This window comes from Salmo trutta, chromosome 16, assembly GCF_901001165.1.
Source record: "Salmo trutta chromosome 16, fSalTru1.1, whole genome shotgun sequence".
In the NCBI taxonomy this organism is placed as follows: domain Eukaryota; kingdom Metazoa; phylum Chordata; class Actinopteri; order Salmoniformes; family Salmonidae; genus Salmo; species Salmo trutta.
This window is the reverse complement of record NC_042972.1, coordinates 42503113-42520399: the sequence shown is the minus strand read 5'-3', so window position 1 is coordinate 42520399 and position 17287 is coordinate 42503113. Positions and strand designations below refer to the sequence as shown.

The 17287-nt window shown below is 42.5% G+C and overlaps 1 protein-coding gene across 1 annotated transcript in view; it reads left to right on the top strand.

Moving 5' to 3' along the window:
• Nucleotides 1-504: 504 nt before the first annotated feature.
• The window catches only part of LOC115150774 (leucine-rich repeats and immunoglobulin-like domains protein 1), a 51190-nt gene continuing 34407 nt past the window's right edge, over nt 505-17287 (top strand). Inside the window, exons 1-2 of the mRNA XM_029694440.1 lie at nt 505-1750; nt 16767-16838. Of these exons, the coding sequence (XP_029550300.1) occupies nt 1548-1750; nt 16767-16838 (275 nt within the window). The 5' untranslated portion in view covers nt 505-1547. The remainder of the gene's footprint in view (nt 1751-16766; nt 16839-17287) is intronic.

The window sequence follows — 17287 nt, the reverse complement described above, 5'->3', positions numbered from 1 at the left end:
GTACCGGTACAGAGCCAATGTGTTAGTCTACTATGTAAGTTTGCATACTGAATGCAACAACCCAGGTTACTTGGGTACGAAAACATCAGATTTACTTTCACTTTTTTAGGGTTGAAAACTACATTATTCATAGTATTCGAATTATATATTTACAGAAATCTCACTCTGGGAAAGGAGATACAACTAAATGCTTCAAACCGAAATGTGAATCAGAGAGGTGCAGGGAAGCCTTAATCAATGTCCACAGCACCTGGGGAGCAGTGGTTGTTGGGGGTTAATCATTTCCTCAAGGGCAGGCAGATTTTTCCACCTTGTCTGCTCTGGGATCCGACCTACGTCCTTTCGGTTACTGACCCAACACTCTTAACCGCTAGGCTACCAGCTATCTTTTCTGGATGGCTATCATTAACCGATTATAGAGCTTTAACCTGGTCATTGTCCCTTTAAAACGCGGTGAGAGTGAAGGGAGGTGGTGCGGTTTCACACCCGGGGTGGGAAACATGGGTGGGGTCAACGACTGGTTGACTGGCAGTCAGAGTTTGCGACGCCTGTAGAATCCACAACAACCAGTGAGATTAGGAGTTTACCCTTTCTTCAAATTTGAGCCAATTGCAAGGGAAAATGGGAGGTTCCCAAGTGCTGTTGTGCATCCAACGTGGGACTGTGGAACTAAGACTGAAAAAAATAAAGTAAAAAAAAATAACTCATGGTGGATAGGGTCTGAAGTTGGGACTGAACCAGGCTCCGAACGCCGAGGTCTTCTGACCATAGACTGCATCTGATAAGCATTTACTAGGAACTACACTAACCCATCGAGTGTGCGCCGGAATTGGGATCAATCGGCACAAAGTGTATACTTTTTTGGGGTGTTTTGTAGCGCCATAAACGAGAAGTCAACGATAACTCGTTTTCGGCACCGATCTCACCTCTTTCGAGTGCTTCATTTGCGTAACAGAGTAACGCCGTCAAAGTTTTAGCCAACATTCCAAGCGTGCGATGAAGAGAAGATACATTTTAAAGTTTGTTTTGAGTGCCACTGCCGATGCAATCCGCATAGTATTTGGAAAATGTGTCTCACATGTATATTTGACATGAAGGTAATCTTAAATTAAGAGCCCCTGTTGATGTTTGCCATATTTTTCTCTCTGGCATTATTTTTAGGCTATTGATGTTTCCCCAAAACGAATCGCTTTGCCAAGAAAGGATCCTCATTTCAACCTTTTTATTGACAAGTTCAATTTACTTGTATGCTATTTAATTCTGGCTGCTTGACAAGTTTATTGTAGCCTTCTTGCTTCGTAAACCGCGATTCACCTTTGATTTCAGCCCACATTGGACAAAAGTTGGACGGAATTTGCGTCTAAACGACTCGGTTATTTGGAAGAGTAGACCAGTTGTACACGCCACAAGTGTTCGTTTTTTCTTCATTTTACCACAACGCAATTTGTGATATAATAGACTGCACTCTCTCTAAAACTGTACCAGATTTCCAATTTGTGGATACGACGAGAGATCAGTGGCCAGCGCGCGATTAAACTTGATACAAAATGGCGGCGACCCTGGGACGAATTGGATCGGTTTCTCACTATGGTTTTTATTTAGTTTTGTCGCTGGAACTGTTAATCAATTACGGCTTGAGTTCAGCTTTACCATGTGCTCAGAACTGTACCTGCACTGGAGATTCTGTGGACTGTAGTCATTTGGATTTGACAGAAACACCGCTGGACCTGCCCATTCAGACAGTTGCCCTGTAAGTAGCCTCGAGCCGCCTTATTAATTGACCACCCCATATGAGGATGAGATTCAATCCATAGCAGGATAAGAGACAATGTTGCCGAAGTAGCCCACACCAACTCGCGGAGCCTTTGTTGCAAGGTCATAAGCGAATGTATCAATTTGCTTTTATGTTGTTGTAATTTTCTTGATTGCATGGTTGTCTTATTATTTTGTAGCCTATGCCTCACATGTAAAGCATTGCAGAACACCAGAACCTAATAGGCTATTTATTCGTGGACTACAGGGGCGGACTGGGACCACACCTGTCCAATTTCTTCCTTGAGGCCCCCACAACGGCCCAATATTTTCATTGGGGCCCACATTTTGTGCCCGGATGATAACGATAATTGTGCTGCAAAAAAGCCCACTGTAGGCAGCTGGGCTAAAAATGGACTTGTCCATCTGGCAATTGGCCAAAATGCCAGACGTCCAGTCCATCCTGAGGGACAACTATGGATAATGTCAAAACGCGCGCAATAATTACTGTTTGACCATTATCACACTATGGTATAGAATTACAGCCTACTAAATGTCTCTATAGATTTTTGTCATTTACAAGGAATCTGAAACTGCTTAACAAGTTGCTTTAATTTGTTAAAACTCTTTCAATAATAGACTTACTGTTACTCCCAACCTGTGTACACAACTTCAAAGGTGACCAGAAATATATTAATTTGAGAGGAAATAGCCCAAATCACCTTCATAACCTAAACTATAACTAGGCCTACATCATGTCAATTAGAAATATATGATTAAAGAGTAGATACAAATTCAGATGGGAACTTTTTCAACTACCAAAACAGTCAATCAAAATGATCTCCTTAGTTATATGGGCAAAACATTTTTCAGAGAAATTGACTGACTAAATCTCATTGGATTTAAACTCTTCATTGTGTCTAAACATCACTTCATTCAATTAGATCTATGACACATATTAGCCCTTAATCTTCTATTTGGTTCTGTGGCCGTGGCCCACAAATTGGATTTCTTGTAAATTAGGCATGGATTCTCAAGAGAGTGTTAGCCACAATGGGGACACTGTCTGAACGTTCGTTTAGGAAGTGAGCCAGTTGAGATTTTTTTTAAAACTGAGAACATTTCAGTCCTCATCCCATTGAAGGATCATGTTTTTTTTATAGACAAGACAGCTTTCTTTTTCTCAATCATCATTTTGGCTCAACCAGCAGTGTGACCACAGTTTCAATGGCAATTGTTTTATTTAACCTTTATTTAACCAGGTTAGACTCCAGAGATGAACGTCTATTTTTCAAGAGAGACCTGGACAAATGTGAATCCTCAAGGACAATTCAACTGTTTCATTAACAGGAATGTTTTACCTAAATGACCAAATGGTCCATTTTAGAGTGAGGGGAAGGGGGGACTCTTTGTACAACAGGCTTTTTTTCTGCTGGGGGGGTTAAAGAGTGAAGGCCTCTGGACTTCTCAGGTTCCTGTGTGCGGCAGTTTGATTTCCCCTGGGAAGTGACGAATGCTACTTTTTTTAAAGTCCTTGACTTTAATAATGATGCCTGTGTACAGGGTGCCTTATTGCCCTTAAACACCCATTTGCCATGTGCAAGTGCTGTTTATGGCTAAACGTAACACTCATATGTAGGTAATGGTATTGGGTGCTTAAACAGAAACACAAAAAACACAGCTGGGCAGTGGGGACAAGTTACTCATCTGAAATGTCTAAATGCAAACATTGTTGTGTGATACCTGGTGCCTGTTTACTGCACACATTGTGTCGGGAGAGGGGTGGCGATCGCTTGTCGGCTGGAGCTACCTCTATATTTTAGGATCAAACGAATATATGCCCCATGGTTTGGTCTGGAGGAAGGTACGCAGAGACTCGTTGAATGAATCACATAAGGATGAAGAGGATTAAATGTTAACATTTGATCAACAAATAACTTCATCCTCAATCTTAATCCTTTTGCAATGGCGTGAGCCATAAGGCATAATGATTGTTTAAAAAATAGTTAGGCCTACATTTTTTGGTTTGTTCATTTGAGACAGTGGACTATATATATATTTATTATTATGACATGATTTTTAAAATGAAAGCTTACTAAGATGAATTAAGAATCTTGTTCTGCATCTATGTGTGAGTGTCCTGTCCAGTTTGGCGATGCTGGGTTTCACACCAAATGTGTTTGTCTCTCTGAACCTCCGGGACCCTGTGCCAAGTGAATTAGTGGGGGGAATAAAGTGTCCCTGTTATGTTTAGCCCTTGCTTGTGTGGAAGCTAGCAGCAGTAGCGGTCGGTCATCAGGCAATGTGGAGGCTGAGCGGACATTACTGTTGGATGTCTATAAAAACAGGCTTGGTCCACTCTCACCATGAGCTGCTGTAGCTCTGAACTGGCTCTTCTGTAAAAGAACGCTAAAATCCCCTCAGTGTTGGTTAGGACATGATGGACAAGTGTCAGCTTGTCATGGTGGCTTGAGTTTTCAAAATTGCTGAGACCCCAGATAGCAGTATCAGTAAGAAATCTATAGGCTATTATTTAAAATATCTTGAAATGTATAAAAGAACTAAGATAATTATGTTTTTCTCACATTTTCTTCATGTACTGCTAATGAAAAAAATGGTGACCTCGTGTTGCTGTGGTCGTTCTCTTTATATGTGCTTATATATTGTGAGTATAGTGCTGACAACTCCTACAGTAGCTTGGTTTTGTAAGGGGGAGACAGGGCAGAGACTGGGTGCTTGTCTGCAGTATATCCGTCAGTAAGAGGGAGTTTTCTGAGGAAACTCTGGACACGGCCTGTGTGAAAAATCAAGCCTTAATGCCTTCCAGTTGTCAAAATAGTTTCCATGTTCTGCCCTGTTTTTACAGCTCCCCTGTGACATTCAACCTTGATGGGGATAGTAGGAAACAAGCGGGTGTTGGCATATTCAGCTAGAGCAGGGATGGACAATTGGCGGCCCCCCTTTTGTAGGCTTGTGGATCAATTTACAAAAATGAAAAAAAAAAAAAATAACTCTGTCGCAGGCTCCACTTACTTCAGAGTTCGAATAGTAGAATACACAAGGTGAAATTTAGAAATTTGGTTGTGCATCAGCAATTTTCTCATTATGTCTGTCACTGACAGTCACTCAATTAGCCCATGCCAGCTAACAATTTTGTTAGATTGGTAAATTAGTCAAGTCATGTATCTAAACTTGTAGTAATCATGGTTGAATTACCGACCGAGGGGGGACCCATTGATTTTGTTATTCACCTTCACTCAGATATATTAAAACTGCAAACATTTCTCTCCACCCCAAGGCAAAATTGCAGAAAACTTATTTAAAACGTCAACATTTTCTCTACGCCTCAAAGAAAATGTGTGCAAAATGTGTAGAATTGCAGGAAACTAACTCTAAAATGTATTTTTTTCCCCTTTCATCTGTCAAGAGGGTGGCCGCTAAAATCTTTTGCTCGCAAGGTTGGGGGCCAACAAATTTTTCACTTTGGGCACCAAAAAGGCTAGTGCATGCTCTGACTGCATGTGTGGGTATGGATGTGGGTACGCAGACTGGGGAGCCACTGCGGCCCCTCATGATGGGTTGAGATATTTTGAGGAGATTGAGGGATTGAGAGAATTAGATGGGGGGGGGGGGGGAATTGGAGTATGTGACCATCCAGGATATTTTGATATGTTAAATGGCAATATGGGGCAGGTAGCGTTCTCCTGGCATCCTCCAAACCCAGATTATTCCGTCAGACTGCAAGATGGTGAAGCTTGGGGGTTTCCCCTGCTCCAGAGTCCAATGGCGTCGAGCTTTACATCACCAGCCGATGCGTATCAAGCATTGCTAAGAGCTGCTGGCAAACGCAGAAAAGTGCTGTTTGAATGAATGCTTACGAGCCTGCTGCTGCCTACCACCACTCAGTCAGACTGCTCTATCATAGACTTAATTATAATAAACACAGACATACGAGCCTTTGGTCATTAATATGGTCAAATCCGGAAACTATCATTTTGAAAACAAAATGTTTATTCTTTCAGTGAAATACAGAACAATTCTGTATTTTATAGAATGGGTGGCAACCCTAAGTTTAAATATTGCTGTTACATTGCACAACCTTCAATGTTATTTCATAATTACGTCAAATTCTGGCAAATTAATTACGGTCACACAGTTCGCAACAAGCCAGGCGGCGCAAACTGTTGCATATACCCTGACTCTGCTTGCACTGAACTCAAGAGAATTGACACAATTTCCCTAGTTAATATTGCCTGCTAACATGAATTTTTTTAATGAATTATGCAGCTTTAAAAAAATATACTTTTGTGTATTGATTTTAAGAAAGGCATTGATGTTTATGGTTAGGTACATTTGTACAACAATTGTGCCTTTTTCGCGAATGCACTTTTGTTGAATCGTGACCCGTTTGCCGAAGTTGAAGTAGGCTGTGATTCGATGATAAATGAACAGGCACCGCATGGATTATATGCAATGCAGGACAAGCTAGTTAACCTAGTATTATTATCAACCATGTGTAGTTAACTAGTGACTATTGATTGATTTTTTATAAGATGGGTTTAATGCTAGCTAGCAACTTACAGCTCCTTGCAGCCACAAGGTCCTTTTGACGCTGCACTCACGTAACAGGTGGTCAGCCTGCCACGCAGTTTCCTTGTGGATCGCAATGTAATCGGCCATAATCAGCATCCCAAAAGGCCGATTACCGATTTTGTTATGAAAACTCGAAATCGGCCCCAATTAATCGGCCATGCCGATTAATCGGTCGACATCTGGTCCACATAGTTGTGTGTGTGTGTGTGTGTGTGTGTGTGTGTGTGTGTGTGTGTGTGTGTGTGTGTGTGTGTGTGTGTGTGTGTGTGTGTGTGTGTATATATATATATATATATATATATATATATATATATATATATATATATATATATATATATATCTCAGTTGAAGTCTGAAGTTTACATACACTTATGATGGAGTCATTAAAACTCATTTTCCAACCACTCCACAAATTACTTATTAACAAATTATAGTTTTGGCAAGTCGGTTAGGACATGTACTTTGTGCATGACACAAGTAATTTGTCCAACAAATGTTTACAGACCAGATTATTTCACTTAAAATTCACTGTATCACAATTCTAGTGGGTCAGAAGTTTACATACACTAAGTTGACTGTGCCTTTTTAAACCGCTTTTAAAATTTTAGAAAATGATGTCATGGCTTTAGAAGCTTCAGATAGGCTAATTGACATCATTTGAGTCAATTGGAGGTGTACCTGTGGATGGATTTCAAGGCCCACCTTCAAACTCAGTGCATCATTGCTTGACATCATGGGAAACTCAAAAGAAATCAGCCAAGACCTCAGAAAAAAATTGTAGACCTCCACAAGTCAGGTTCATCCTTAGGAGCAATTTCCAAACGACTGAAGGTACCACGTTCATCTATACAAACAATAGTACGCAAGTATAAACACCATGGGACCACGCAGCCGTCATACTGCTCAGGAAGGAGACGCGTTCTGTCTCCTGGAGATGAGCGTACTTTGGTGCGAAAAGTGCAAATCAATCCCAGAACAACAGCAAAGGACCTTGTGAAGATGCTAGAAGAAACAGGTACTAAAGTATCTATATCCAAGCCGAAGAACACTATCCCAAATGTGAAGCACGAGGGTGTTAGCATCATGTTGTCGGGGTTCTTTGCTGCAGGAGGGACTGGTGCACTTCACAAAATAGATGGCATCATGAGGGAGGAAAATTATGTGGATATATTGAAGCAACATCTCAAGACATCAGTCAGGAAGTTAAAGCTTGGTTGCAAATGGGTCTTCCTAATGGACAATGACCCCAAGCATACTTCCAAAGTTGTGGCAAAATGGCTTAAGGACAAGAAAGTCAAGGTATTGGAGAGACCATCACAAAGCCCCGACCTCAATCCTGTAGAAAATGTGTGGGCAGAACTGAAAAAGCATGTGTGCGAACAAGGAGGCCTACAAACCTGACTCAGTTACACCAGCTTTGTCAGGAGGAATGGGCCAAAATTCACCCAACTTATTGTGGGAAGCTTGTGGAAGGCTAACCCGACACGTTTGACCAAAGGTAAACAATTTAAAGGCAATCCTACCAAATACTAATTGAGTGTATGTAAACTTCTGACCCACTGGGAATGTGATGAAATAAATTAAAGCTGAAATAAATAATTCTCTCTACTATTATTCCAACATTTCACATTCTTAAAATAAAGTGGTGATCCTAACTGACCTAAGACAGGGATTTTTACTAGGATTAAATGTCAGGAATGGTGAAAAACTGAGTTTAAATGTATTTGGCTGAGGTGTATGTAAACTTCCGACTTCAACTGGATTGATAGATATAATAGAGTAATTCTAAACAAATGGAGATTTTCAAAGGTATTCTGTATTTTTGCTGTTGCCTTTTATTAAACATTGGTGATTTTTCATGCTCATAAGGCTGTTAACGGATCACATGGATGGGTCCCTATGTTAGTACTTTCGTAGTCTTCTGATTTGAAGACTGGCCTAATGATATCCAGTGCAAGCTATCTCTCACTCAGTCAGATAATCTCTCTGTGGTGGTTTATCGTGTTTGTGGTCACCCTAATGTGTGTAAAGAGTGTCTTTGCCTGCAGTGCCATCCATGTAATTGGTTTTCCAAGTAAATAAAAGCATAAACATTATTAATGTTGGCTTTGATCGATGTGGTTGGATATAGAGAGAAAGCAGAGACCCTGTGTCTGAAATAAATATTTTCTGCTTCATCCGTCATTTCCCCTGCTGTGGTCTACAGTGTCACCTAGCTAGATTCACTCTAATAGGGATCCAGTCTCTGGATTGATCCCTTTACAAGAAAGCTTTTCCTAAGTGGTTTCCTATATGGGAAAGAAATGTCAAGCCTGACCGACAACCAACCACGCACTGCCTCTCTTTGATTTTGACAAACGTTCTGTTACTGCATTATACACCTCCGCACGTAATCCAGTGGTATTGGAAAACACCCCCAGAGGTTGGTTTTGGCTTTTGCCCACAGGAATGGGTTTGTTTTGGTAGTTTCATGACAGGCTCTGGTCAGGTGGTTCCTCTGGTCCTGGGTGCAGATCATCTGGCCTGAGGGGGTATACTGAGGGGGTGTTGGGGTGGAAATGTTTTGTCACGGTCGGGTTCCATTGGGTAAAACTTCAGTGGTCTGACCGAAACAAACCACAATTAACATGCAAATAAACACTAATAAAACGTTGAGGAGCGTGGTGTTTTCTGGTAATCAACATTGTTGCCATTGTGTGTCTATCCACGGTTACCATGCATTATCAGCCATGTGGTAGGAATGACTGATAACGGATGAAACTGCCCTAATGAAATGAAACAAAAGTAAAAATCGAACTGGTTTCCTCCATTTCCTTCACCCAATGTAGACATATCCACAGTGTACACTGACCATAGGACTGAGGCCCTTGTGGTTTCAATGGCAGTTCTTACAAAGCAGTCTTGTAATCTTTTGGTATTGAGAATGGTTTTGCTGAATTAGTTTATTGTCATGTATTCTTGAGCCTTGTGACTATAATGTCCCTAGGCTGAGTTTTATAAAGCAACAGGATTGCCATTATTTCCTGGGTTTAAGATTATATCGATAGTGCTCTGATTTTATCATTGCCCCCAAAAATAATGATTTCCCCCTTTATGCGAATGTTTGATATTGATGGTAGATGCACAATAAATCATCAGTGCTTGCTTGGGAAAGTATCTCATTCATTTATTGTACATGTCAACTTTTAGACTACGGTTTACATTTTAGCAAACACTGTTATCCAGAGCGATTTACCGGAGTAATTACGGTTAAGTGTCTTGCTCAAGTGCACATCGACACATTTTTCACCTAGTCGGCTTGGGGATTCGAACCAGACACTTTTCAGTTACTGGCCCAACGCTCTCAACCACTAGGCTACCTGCCTCCGGTATGCATGTCTACATAGCTTTAGACAGAAAAGAATTAGCAGCAATAAGCGAGTAAAGATGGAAGTTTACATCTACATGAAGTTATGTAGTGAGCTCATCGCAGTGTTCACTGTAATGACAATTGAACGGCTACTGCCAGAAGTCATTCCACACAAATCGAGTCAACAGAATAGATGGCCTTTTTGTTAAGACACACTGGGGCGCCAAGTTCTTTTTTTCTTTTTGTTTAAGCCGCTGTCTACAAAGTGGGTTTGATAGATGAATCATCTGTGAATTCTGTACATCTGGTAAGAGTTAGGACATTTGGAGAAGACATTAGGAAAAAAAGAGAGTTACTTGGAGAGGTACTGCGAAGTGGAGAACCCCCAAAACTGGCTGTCTGGCAACCAAGAGCATTCTTACCTTTCAAAAAACCTGCAATGGCCTGTGTCCACTGATTTAGTAGGAAACAGAGGGGTTCAATACCTGCACATACATCCGCACACACATAGGCCTACATAACCTTATTTATTAAGTTTGGCCCAGTATTTGGCCCTATTCTCTTTCCATGGATGATGGTGTAATTATTGCAGATAGTTTCTGTTTGCAAGAATAAAAAACATTTAGGCAGGGGAAGTCCGTATTCTAATGATCAGTCATTTTCTTCACTTTGAAGTACAGTACATACAATCAGCGGCCTGTGGAAAGGGAACTGAAACAATACCCCCTCCAAAATATGACTTATGTTCTTTCAGATTAATTGGTAAGGCTAATTTCCTTTTTTAGTCTGGCGACCATATAACAAATTAGGATTTGCTATCAAACTCCAGTGTGTTTGTGTGCATGAGACTATGTATGTGTGCTCCCCCCTCATGCGTCTTGGCTGGCGTCTTCGGGCCTGAGTTCATGCTAGTGTGGACTGTGCTGCAGCCCCATACCCCCTCTGTTTGGACTGACCACTCCGTACTGAACCAGGAGCACCCTGGGAAAGGCCCTGCATGGCTCCAAGATGTGTGCCTGCCTCAGAGACTTCAGAAAACAGAGACATTCTCCCTCTGGCTTAACTTTGCTCACAGGCCGTAGCCTAGCTAGCAGACCTTTTTTGTTGCCTGGAATTGCTGCCGGAAAATGTGCAACGCAAGCCGTGCTGTTGAAATATCCTGATCCCACCAGCCCACATATCTGCTGCTCTCAAATGTGCTCTGTAGAGATGTGCCGACTACAGCACATTTAGCACATCTAGTAGGTGTTTGCACCAGGCTGAATTGTGATCATAGATACTACTCAGGCATATTGTGCCACTTTTTAAATCAACTTTTTAAATGTTTGTTTGTTTGGCTGCTTTCACTGTCTTGTCCCTCTCTCTCTTGCCTATGTTTTGCTGAAGTCTAAAATGGTGGGGTGGTGTTGGTATTACACCTGTGTACACGGGGGTGCTCTCTACGCCTCTGTCTGGCTTTCCCTCTGTTTGGCCTATGGGAGCTCTCTTCTAGCTGCTCCACACACACAAGGTTATTCTTTAACTATTTTATGGCTGTTTGAAAACGGACCACATTAAAGCTCCACTGTTTCCCAGCTGCACCACAAAGGCCCTATCGCTGACATCACTTCACACTTCCAAAGAGCGAAGTTCACACTCATCTTATCAGCAATAGAGATGGGTAGATAAAGACGATTCCAGTCTACAAACCCAACCCCCCTTCACTTCCGCATTCTGCCCTGGATTATGAGGGCATTGTCATAAGAAATGATATCATTCTCTTGCTTTTTATTTCATTTAACCTTTATTTATTCTTTGACGGCATACAAAATAAGGAGATTTTTCTATATATTTTTTTAAGTAGTAATGATGGGTTTATGTTGCTCCAACAGTGTAGTAGTGTAACGGTTTAAGTCTAGTGCGGTGGGAGTCTTAAAGTATTTTCAGAGGTTTTCGAGGCAGGTCAGTGTACTTCATCACACAGGTTTTATAGTTTTATCGCTGCTTTTAATGGTGTCTCAAAGTGGCTAAGCTAATGTTGCTATAGCTGACCTCTACCCTTCCGAGCTCTGCCAAACTGTGTTGCTATTGATTGATCTGAGCTCTCTAGAGTAGACTGCTTCAGGGCAACAGGTGGACTGGGAAGTGGCAGTGGCTAAATTGGCCAGGCCCAGTATGTATTATGCATTCAAAAACTATTCAGACCCCTTGACTTTTTTCACATTGTTACATTACAGCCTTATTCTAAAATTGATTTTATTCATCAATCTACACATGATACCCCATAATGACAAAGGGAAAACAGGTTTTTGGAAATATTTGCAAATGTATATAAAACAAAAAACATACCTTATTTAAATAAGTATTCAGACCCTTTGCTATGAGACTAAATTGAGCTTAGGGACATCCTGTTTCCATTGATCATTCTTGAGATGTTTCTACAACTTGATTGGAGTCCACCTGAGGTAAATTCAACTGATCGGACATGATTTGGAAAGGCACACACCTGTCTATATAAGGTCCCACAGATGACAGTGCATATCAGAGCAAAAACCAAGCCATGAGGTCGAAGGAATTGTCCGTAGAGCTCCGAGACAGGATTGTGTAGAAGCACAGATCTGAGGAAGGGTACCAAACAATGTCTGCAGCATTGAAGGTCCCCAAGAACACAGTAGCCTCCATCATTCTTAAGTGGAAGAAGTTTGGAACCACCAAGATTTACTAGAGCTGGCTGCCCGGCCAAACAGCAATCAGGGGAGAAGGGCCTTGGTCAGGGAGGTGAACAAGAACCCAATGGTCACTCTGACATAGCTCCAGAATTCCTCTGTGGAGATGTGAGAACCTTTCCAGAAGGACAACCATTTCTACAGCAGTCCACAAAACGGGTCATTATGGTAGAATGGCCAGACGGAAGCCACTACTCAGTAAAAGGCACATGACAGCCCGCTTGGAGTTTGCCAAAAGGCACCTAAAGGACTCTCAGACCATGATGAACAAGATTCTCTGGTCTGATGAAGCCAAGATTGAACTCTTTGGCCTGAATGCTGAGCGTCACTTCTGGAGGAAACCTGGCAACATCCCTACAGTGAAGCATGGTGGTGGCAGCATCACGCTGTGGGGATGTTTTTCAGCGTCAGGGACTGGGAGACTAGTCAGGATTGAGGGAAAGATGAAAGGAGCAAAGTACAGAGAGAGCCGGAGTGCTCAGGTCCTCAGACTTCGGTGAAGGTTCACCTTCCAACAGGACAACGATCCTTAGCACACAGCCAAGACAGGAGTGGCTTCAGGACAAGTCTCTGAATGTCCTTGAGTGGCCCAGCCCTATCGAACATCTCTGCAGACCTGAAAATAGCTGTGCAGCAACACTCGCCATCCAACCTGACACAGCTTGAGAGGATCTGCAGAGAAGAATGGGAGAAAGTCCCCAAATACAGGTGTGTCAAGCTTGTAGCATCATACCCAGGAAGACTCAAGGCTGTAATTGCTGGCAAAGGTGCTTCAAATAAGTACTGAGTAAAGGGTCTGAATACTTATGCAAATGTGATATTTCAGTTTTTATACATTTGCAAAAAAATTTTTTTTACTTTGTCATTATGGGGTATTGTGTGTAGATTGATGAGGGGGGAAAAAAACGATTTTAATACTTTTCAGAATAAGGCTGTAACGTAACAATATGTGGAAAAAGTCAATGGATCTGAGTGATTTCCAAATTCACTGTATATTTTGTTATACGTTTTTATTTTATTTAACTAGGCAAGTCAGTTAAGAAAAAAATTCTTATTTACAATGACGGCCTACCACGGCCAAACATGGACGACGCTGGGCCAATCGTGCACCGCCCTATGGGACTCCCAATCACGGCCGGATGTGATACAGCCTGGATTCGATCCAGGGACTGTAGTGACACCTCTTGCACTGAGATGCAGTGCCTTAGACCGCTGGCACGCTCGGGAGCCCCACTGTAATTCTTAGACAAGTCCGTTTTAAAACTTCAGGGCCTGGCCATCGTCCACTCCCACCTTCACCTCAGTTGATCCTGGTTGTAGAAGTCGTTAAATGCTTTAGGAGGATAGGAGCTGGGTCATGTTTAACGCCGGGGTCGTTGGCTGACTTGTGGCTTTGAGGGTGAGAACCTCAAAGTCCTAAGGCCAGGACTTGGCTACACTAGACTAGAGCAGGCCAAGTCTTTCAGTATTTTGTTGAAAGCCAGGCATGAATTACCTTGCTAAGTACATTGGGCTGTGGTCTTGATCATGCTGACTAATGTTAAACAAGCCTGCTCATTTAGATAAACAGTGCCATGCAGTGGAATGCACCATTCCCGAGTTTCAGCAGAGGAATATATTTATAGCGTTCGCCACACTCAGATTTATCCTAGCTTTCAAAATGTGTTTTTGGACTGTTAAATTGACCACGCAGATAATTGAGCATATTTCTTAAAAAAAAAAAATTCTAAAAGAAAATCAGCCCTTACACACGCTTACTTTTTAATCTCTAGATCTGTTTGCTGAGTTGGACTTTTTTTCTGCCCCCTAGCCTTCCACTCTGCTTCGCTGCTATGGTATGGCAGGCTCTGGAGAGCATTAGCTCCTGTCATTGGGGCGTAACCCCACCCCCTCTACTCGTGACTGTAGAGGAGAAGGAAATGGTGGCATTATCACCGGCTGCTCATACAGTAGGTGTTAAAACACAGTGAAAGTTATCTGATCAGATAACAAGAAAATGAAGCACAGTAAAGAGAACACAATTCTGAAGTTGCGTAAACACTCCCTTCCCCTTGGCCTATCGGTATACTGGGAATAGACACACACACAGTTTGTTTGTTATTGTGGCCCCCCCGGCACCAGTAAGGCAGGTTTTGTTCTCAAATGTGACCTTCTTTCTTCACTCTACTCTAAATGGACAACAGCAAACAATGACATGCTTTACATTTCTGTAGTATCATATACCACTATAGCACGAGCCTGTTCTTACTCATGGAACCTGTTTCAGGGGGCATGACAGCAGCCTTCCTCTCTGAGTTGTTGTTTTATTGGTTATTTGTAATGAGGAGCCCTCCAGTTAGGCCTAAGCTTCATTATCCTCCGTTTGTACCAACCGGGGCCTTGTTAAAGGCTGGCGCTGTTTTTCTGTGGAAGATTACTGCTGCGGTCGGTGTTGCTCGCTGCCCTGCGGCGGTGTTCTCAGCTATATTCGTAGCCTCGGCCCAGCCTGGCGGAGAAAACCCTGGGATTTTTCACTTTGCTTCAGTATAATGAGGTAATTGCCTCCTGTAGCAGGGACAGCAATTTTGCAATCTGGCACAATGGTGGCAGGAGGCCCCAGCCAATGATCAGCCCACCGCCCTGTCAGAGCTCTGCCTGCGGGGCACACGCTACCATTTATCTCCTCACACACACCTACTGTAGAGAGAGAAACTTATCTCCACAGACACTGGGAGAGGGAGCTAGAGAGCAGGATATGTGTTGGAATAGAGAGGTAAAAGGGGAGGTAGAAAGCTGGAAAGAGAGGAAGATGTGCAACACGTGGGACCTGGGACTGTTTGAAGAACGCCTTTTTTATTATCATTCCAATTTTCTCTCAAGTCTGATGGGTTCGTTTAACCTCGTACCCTGTGGCAACCTGTAGTGAAAGTGTGTTGGAAAGAGCAGTTCACCCAGACCCAGTTTAGAGCAAAGCGGTCTGCTGAGGCTGTGCAGGCTGCCTGCCACCAAAGGAAGCAGCAGGAATGTGGTGCGTCAGGTGAATCTGTCCCCAGACTCTGGGAACAAGCAGCCATCTCTCCACAGGCTAGTGAAACATTCCTAGCCCATCTCTCATGTCTGGAGGCAGCTAGGGCTGTGGGCTCCTTTTGTCTCAGAGCAGACCTCACTAAAACACTGCTTTCCTTAGTAGACTGCAGTCCCCACTGTCTTTTGACAAGAAGTAGGAGGTTAAACGTGTGTGTGTGTGTGTGTGTGTGTGTGTGTGTGTGTGTGTGTGTGTGTGTGTGTGTGTACGCCCATTTGTTTGTGAGAGACATTTTGTTTATGAGTGTATTTGGCTCACAGGGTTTTCTACAGTTTGATGAACTCTGTCTGGCTATTAGTAATCTCTCGTGGACAGATCTATGTAAACATAACTGATAGGCTACCGTAGAATCTGTCACCATCCTTTGTGAGGGTGAAGACTTCGCAAACCAGAAATCTCCATCTCTAACACGCTTATCACCAGAACCCTAATCAAGCGTCTGACCAAATTACGCACAATTTTATTTCTGGATTAACCGAGAATAGGCTACTAGTAACACTATCTCTGAACAAATCACTATTTAATGTTAATCACCGTGCCAGTGAAGTGGTGGCTATTTAATGCATGGTCACTCTAAACTGAAAATTGACTTGTACACAGATTGATGGCTGTGGGCTACATTGAAGGGGGTGGGGGCCACAAAATATCTGAAGTCATCATGAGGCCGCAGTTGCTTGCGGGTCTGCATACCCACATGTGCAAAGTTAATTGTGTGTAATTCTACACATTTTGCCATGGGGCATAGAGAAAATGTTGCAGTTTTAAAGCAGGTTTGTTGCAATTGTACACATTTTGCCATAGGGTGGCAAGAAATGTTTGCAGTTTTAAATATATCTGAGTGAGACTGACTAACAAAATCAATGGGGGCCCCCCGGCCGGTAATTCGACAGCTGCCCGCTAGACTAATTTACCAATGTAAAAAATGTTAGCTGACATGGTCTAATTGAGTGTCTATCAGACACTTAGATAACAAAAACTGCTGCGCACAACCACATTTTGAAGTTGCACCTTGTATTCTATTTTAACTTGCCACAGTGAGTTGGGACCCAGACTGAGTTTCAAATATTATTATTTAGATTTTTTTGATTATTATTTTTGTTGATCTGAGAGCCGGCAGTTGCGTGTCCCTGGTGTAAACCAAGCCAGACACAATATTGATTGGGAACCCCTGAAACAGAACTAAAATGTGAATACAGGGTTGTCACAATGTTATAGGGAGGTGGCGCAGTTGAAAAAACACATGAAATGGAGGTTCTGCTGGTGAGTGTGTCAACAAGACTAATCAGCTTGTTTTGTTCCTCAGAAATCTTGGCCACAACAAGTTGACAGCCATTGATGTCGAAGTCTTCTCAAATCTCCAAAACCTACGAGAGCTGTAAGTACCTCAGACCTCTCTGTCTCTGTCTATGTGTGTGTTCATCTTTTCTCAACCAGGAGTTCCCCTTGGCTGTGTGTGTGGGGACTGGGCTCAGCCTTTTCAATGGCTGTCATTCAGAACAGAATAGGATCGATTGGCAAGCAGACAACTAATCTATGAATGCATTGGGGCGGCAGATAGCCTAGTGGTTAGAGCGTTGGGCCAGTAACCGAAAGGTTTCTGGATCGAATTCCCGAGCTGACAAGGTAAAAATCTGTCGTTCTGCCCCTGAACAAGGAAGTTAGCCCACTGTTCCCCGGTAGGCCGTCATTTTAAATAAGAATTTGTTCTTAACTGACTTGCCTAGTTAAAGTTAAATAAAGGTAAAAAAAATAAAATGCATCTCCTCACAATGTGCTTCACCTTCACTTCCTATTGTGTGTGTGTGTGTGTGTGTGTGTGCGCAT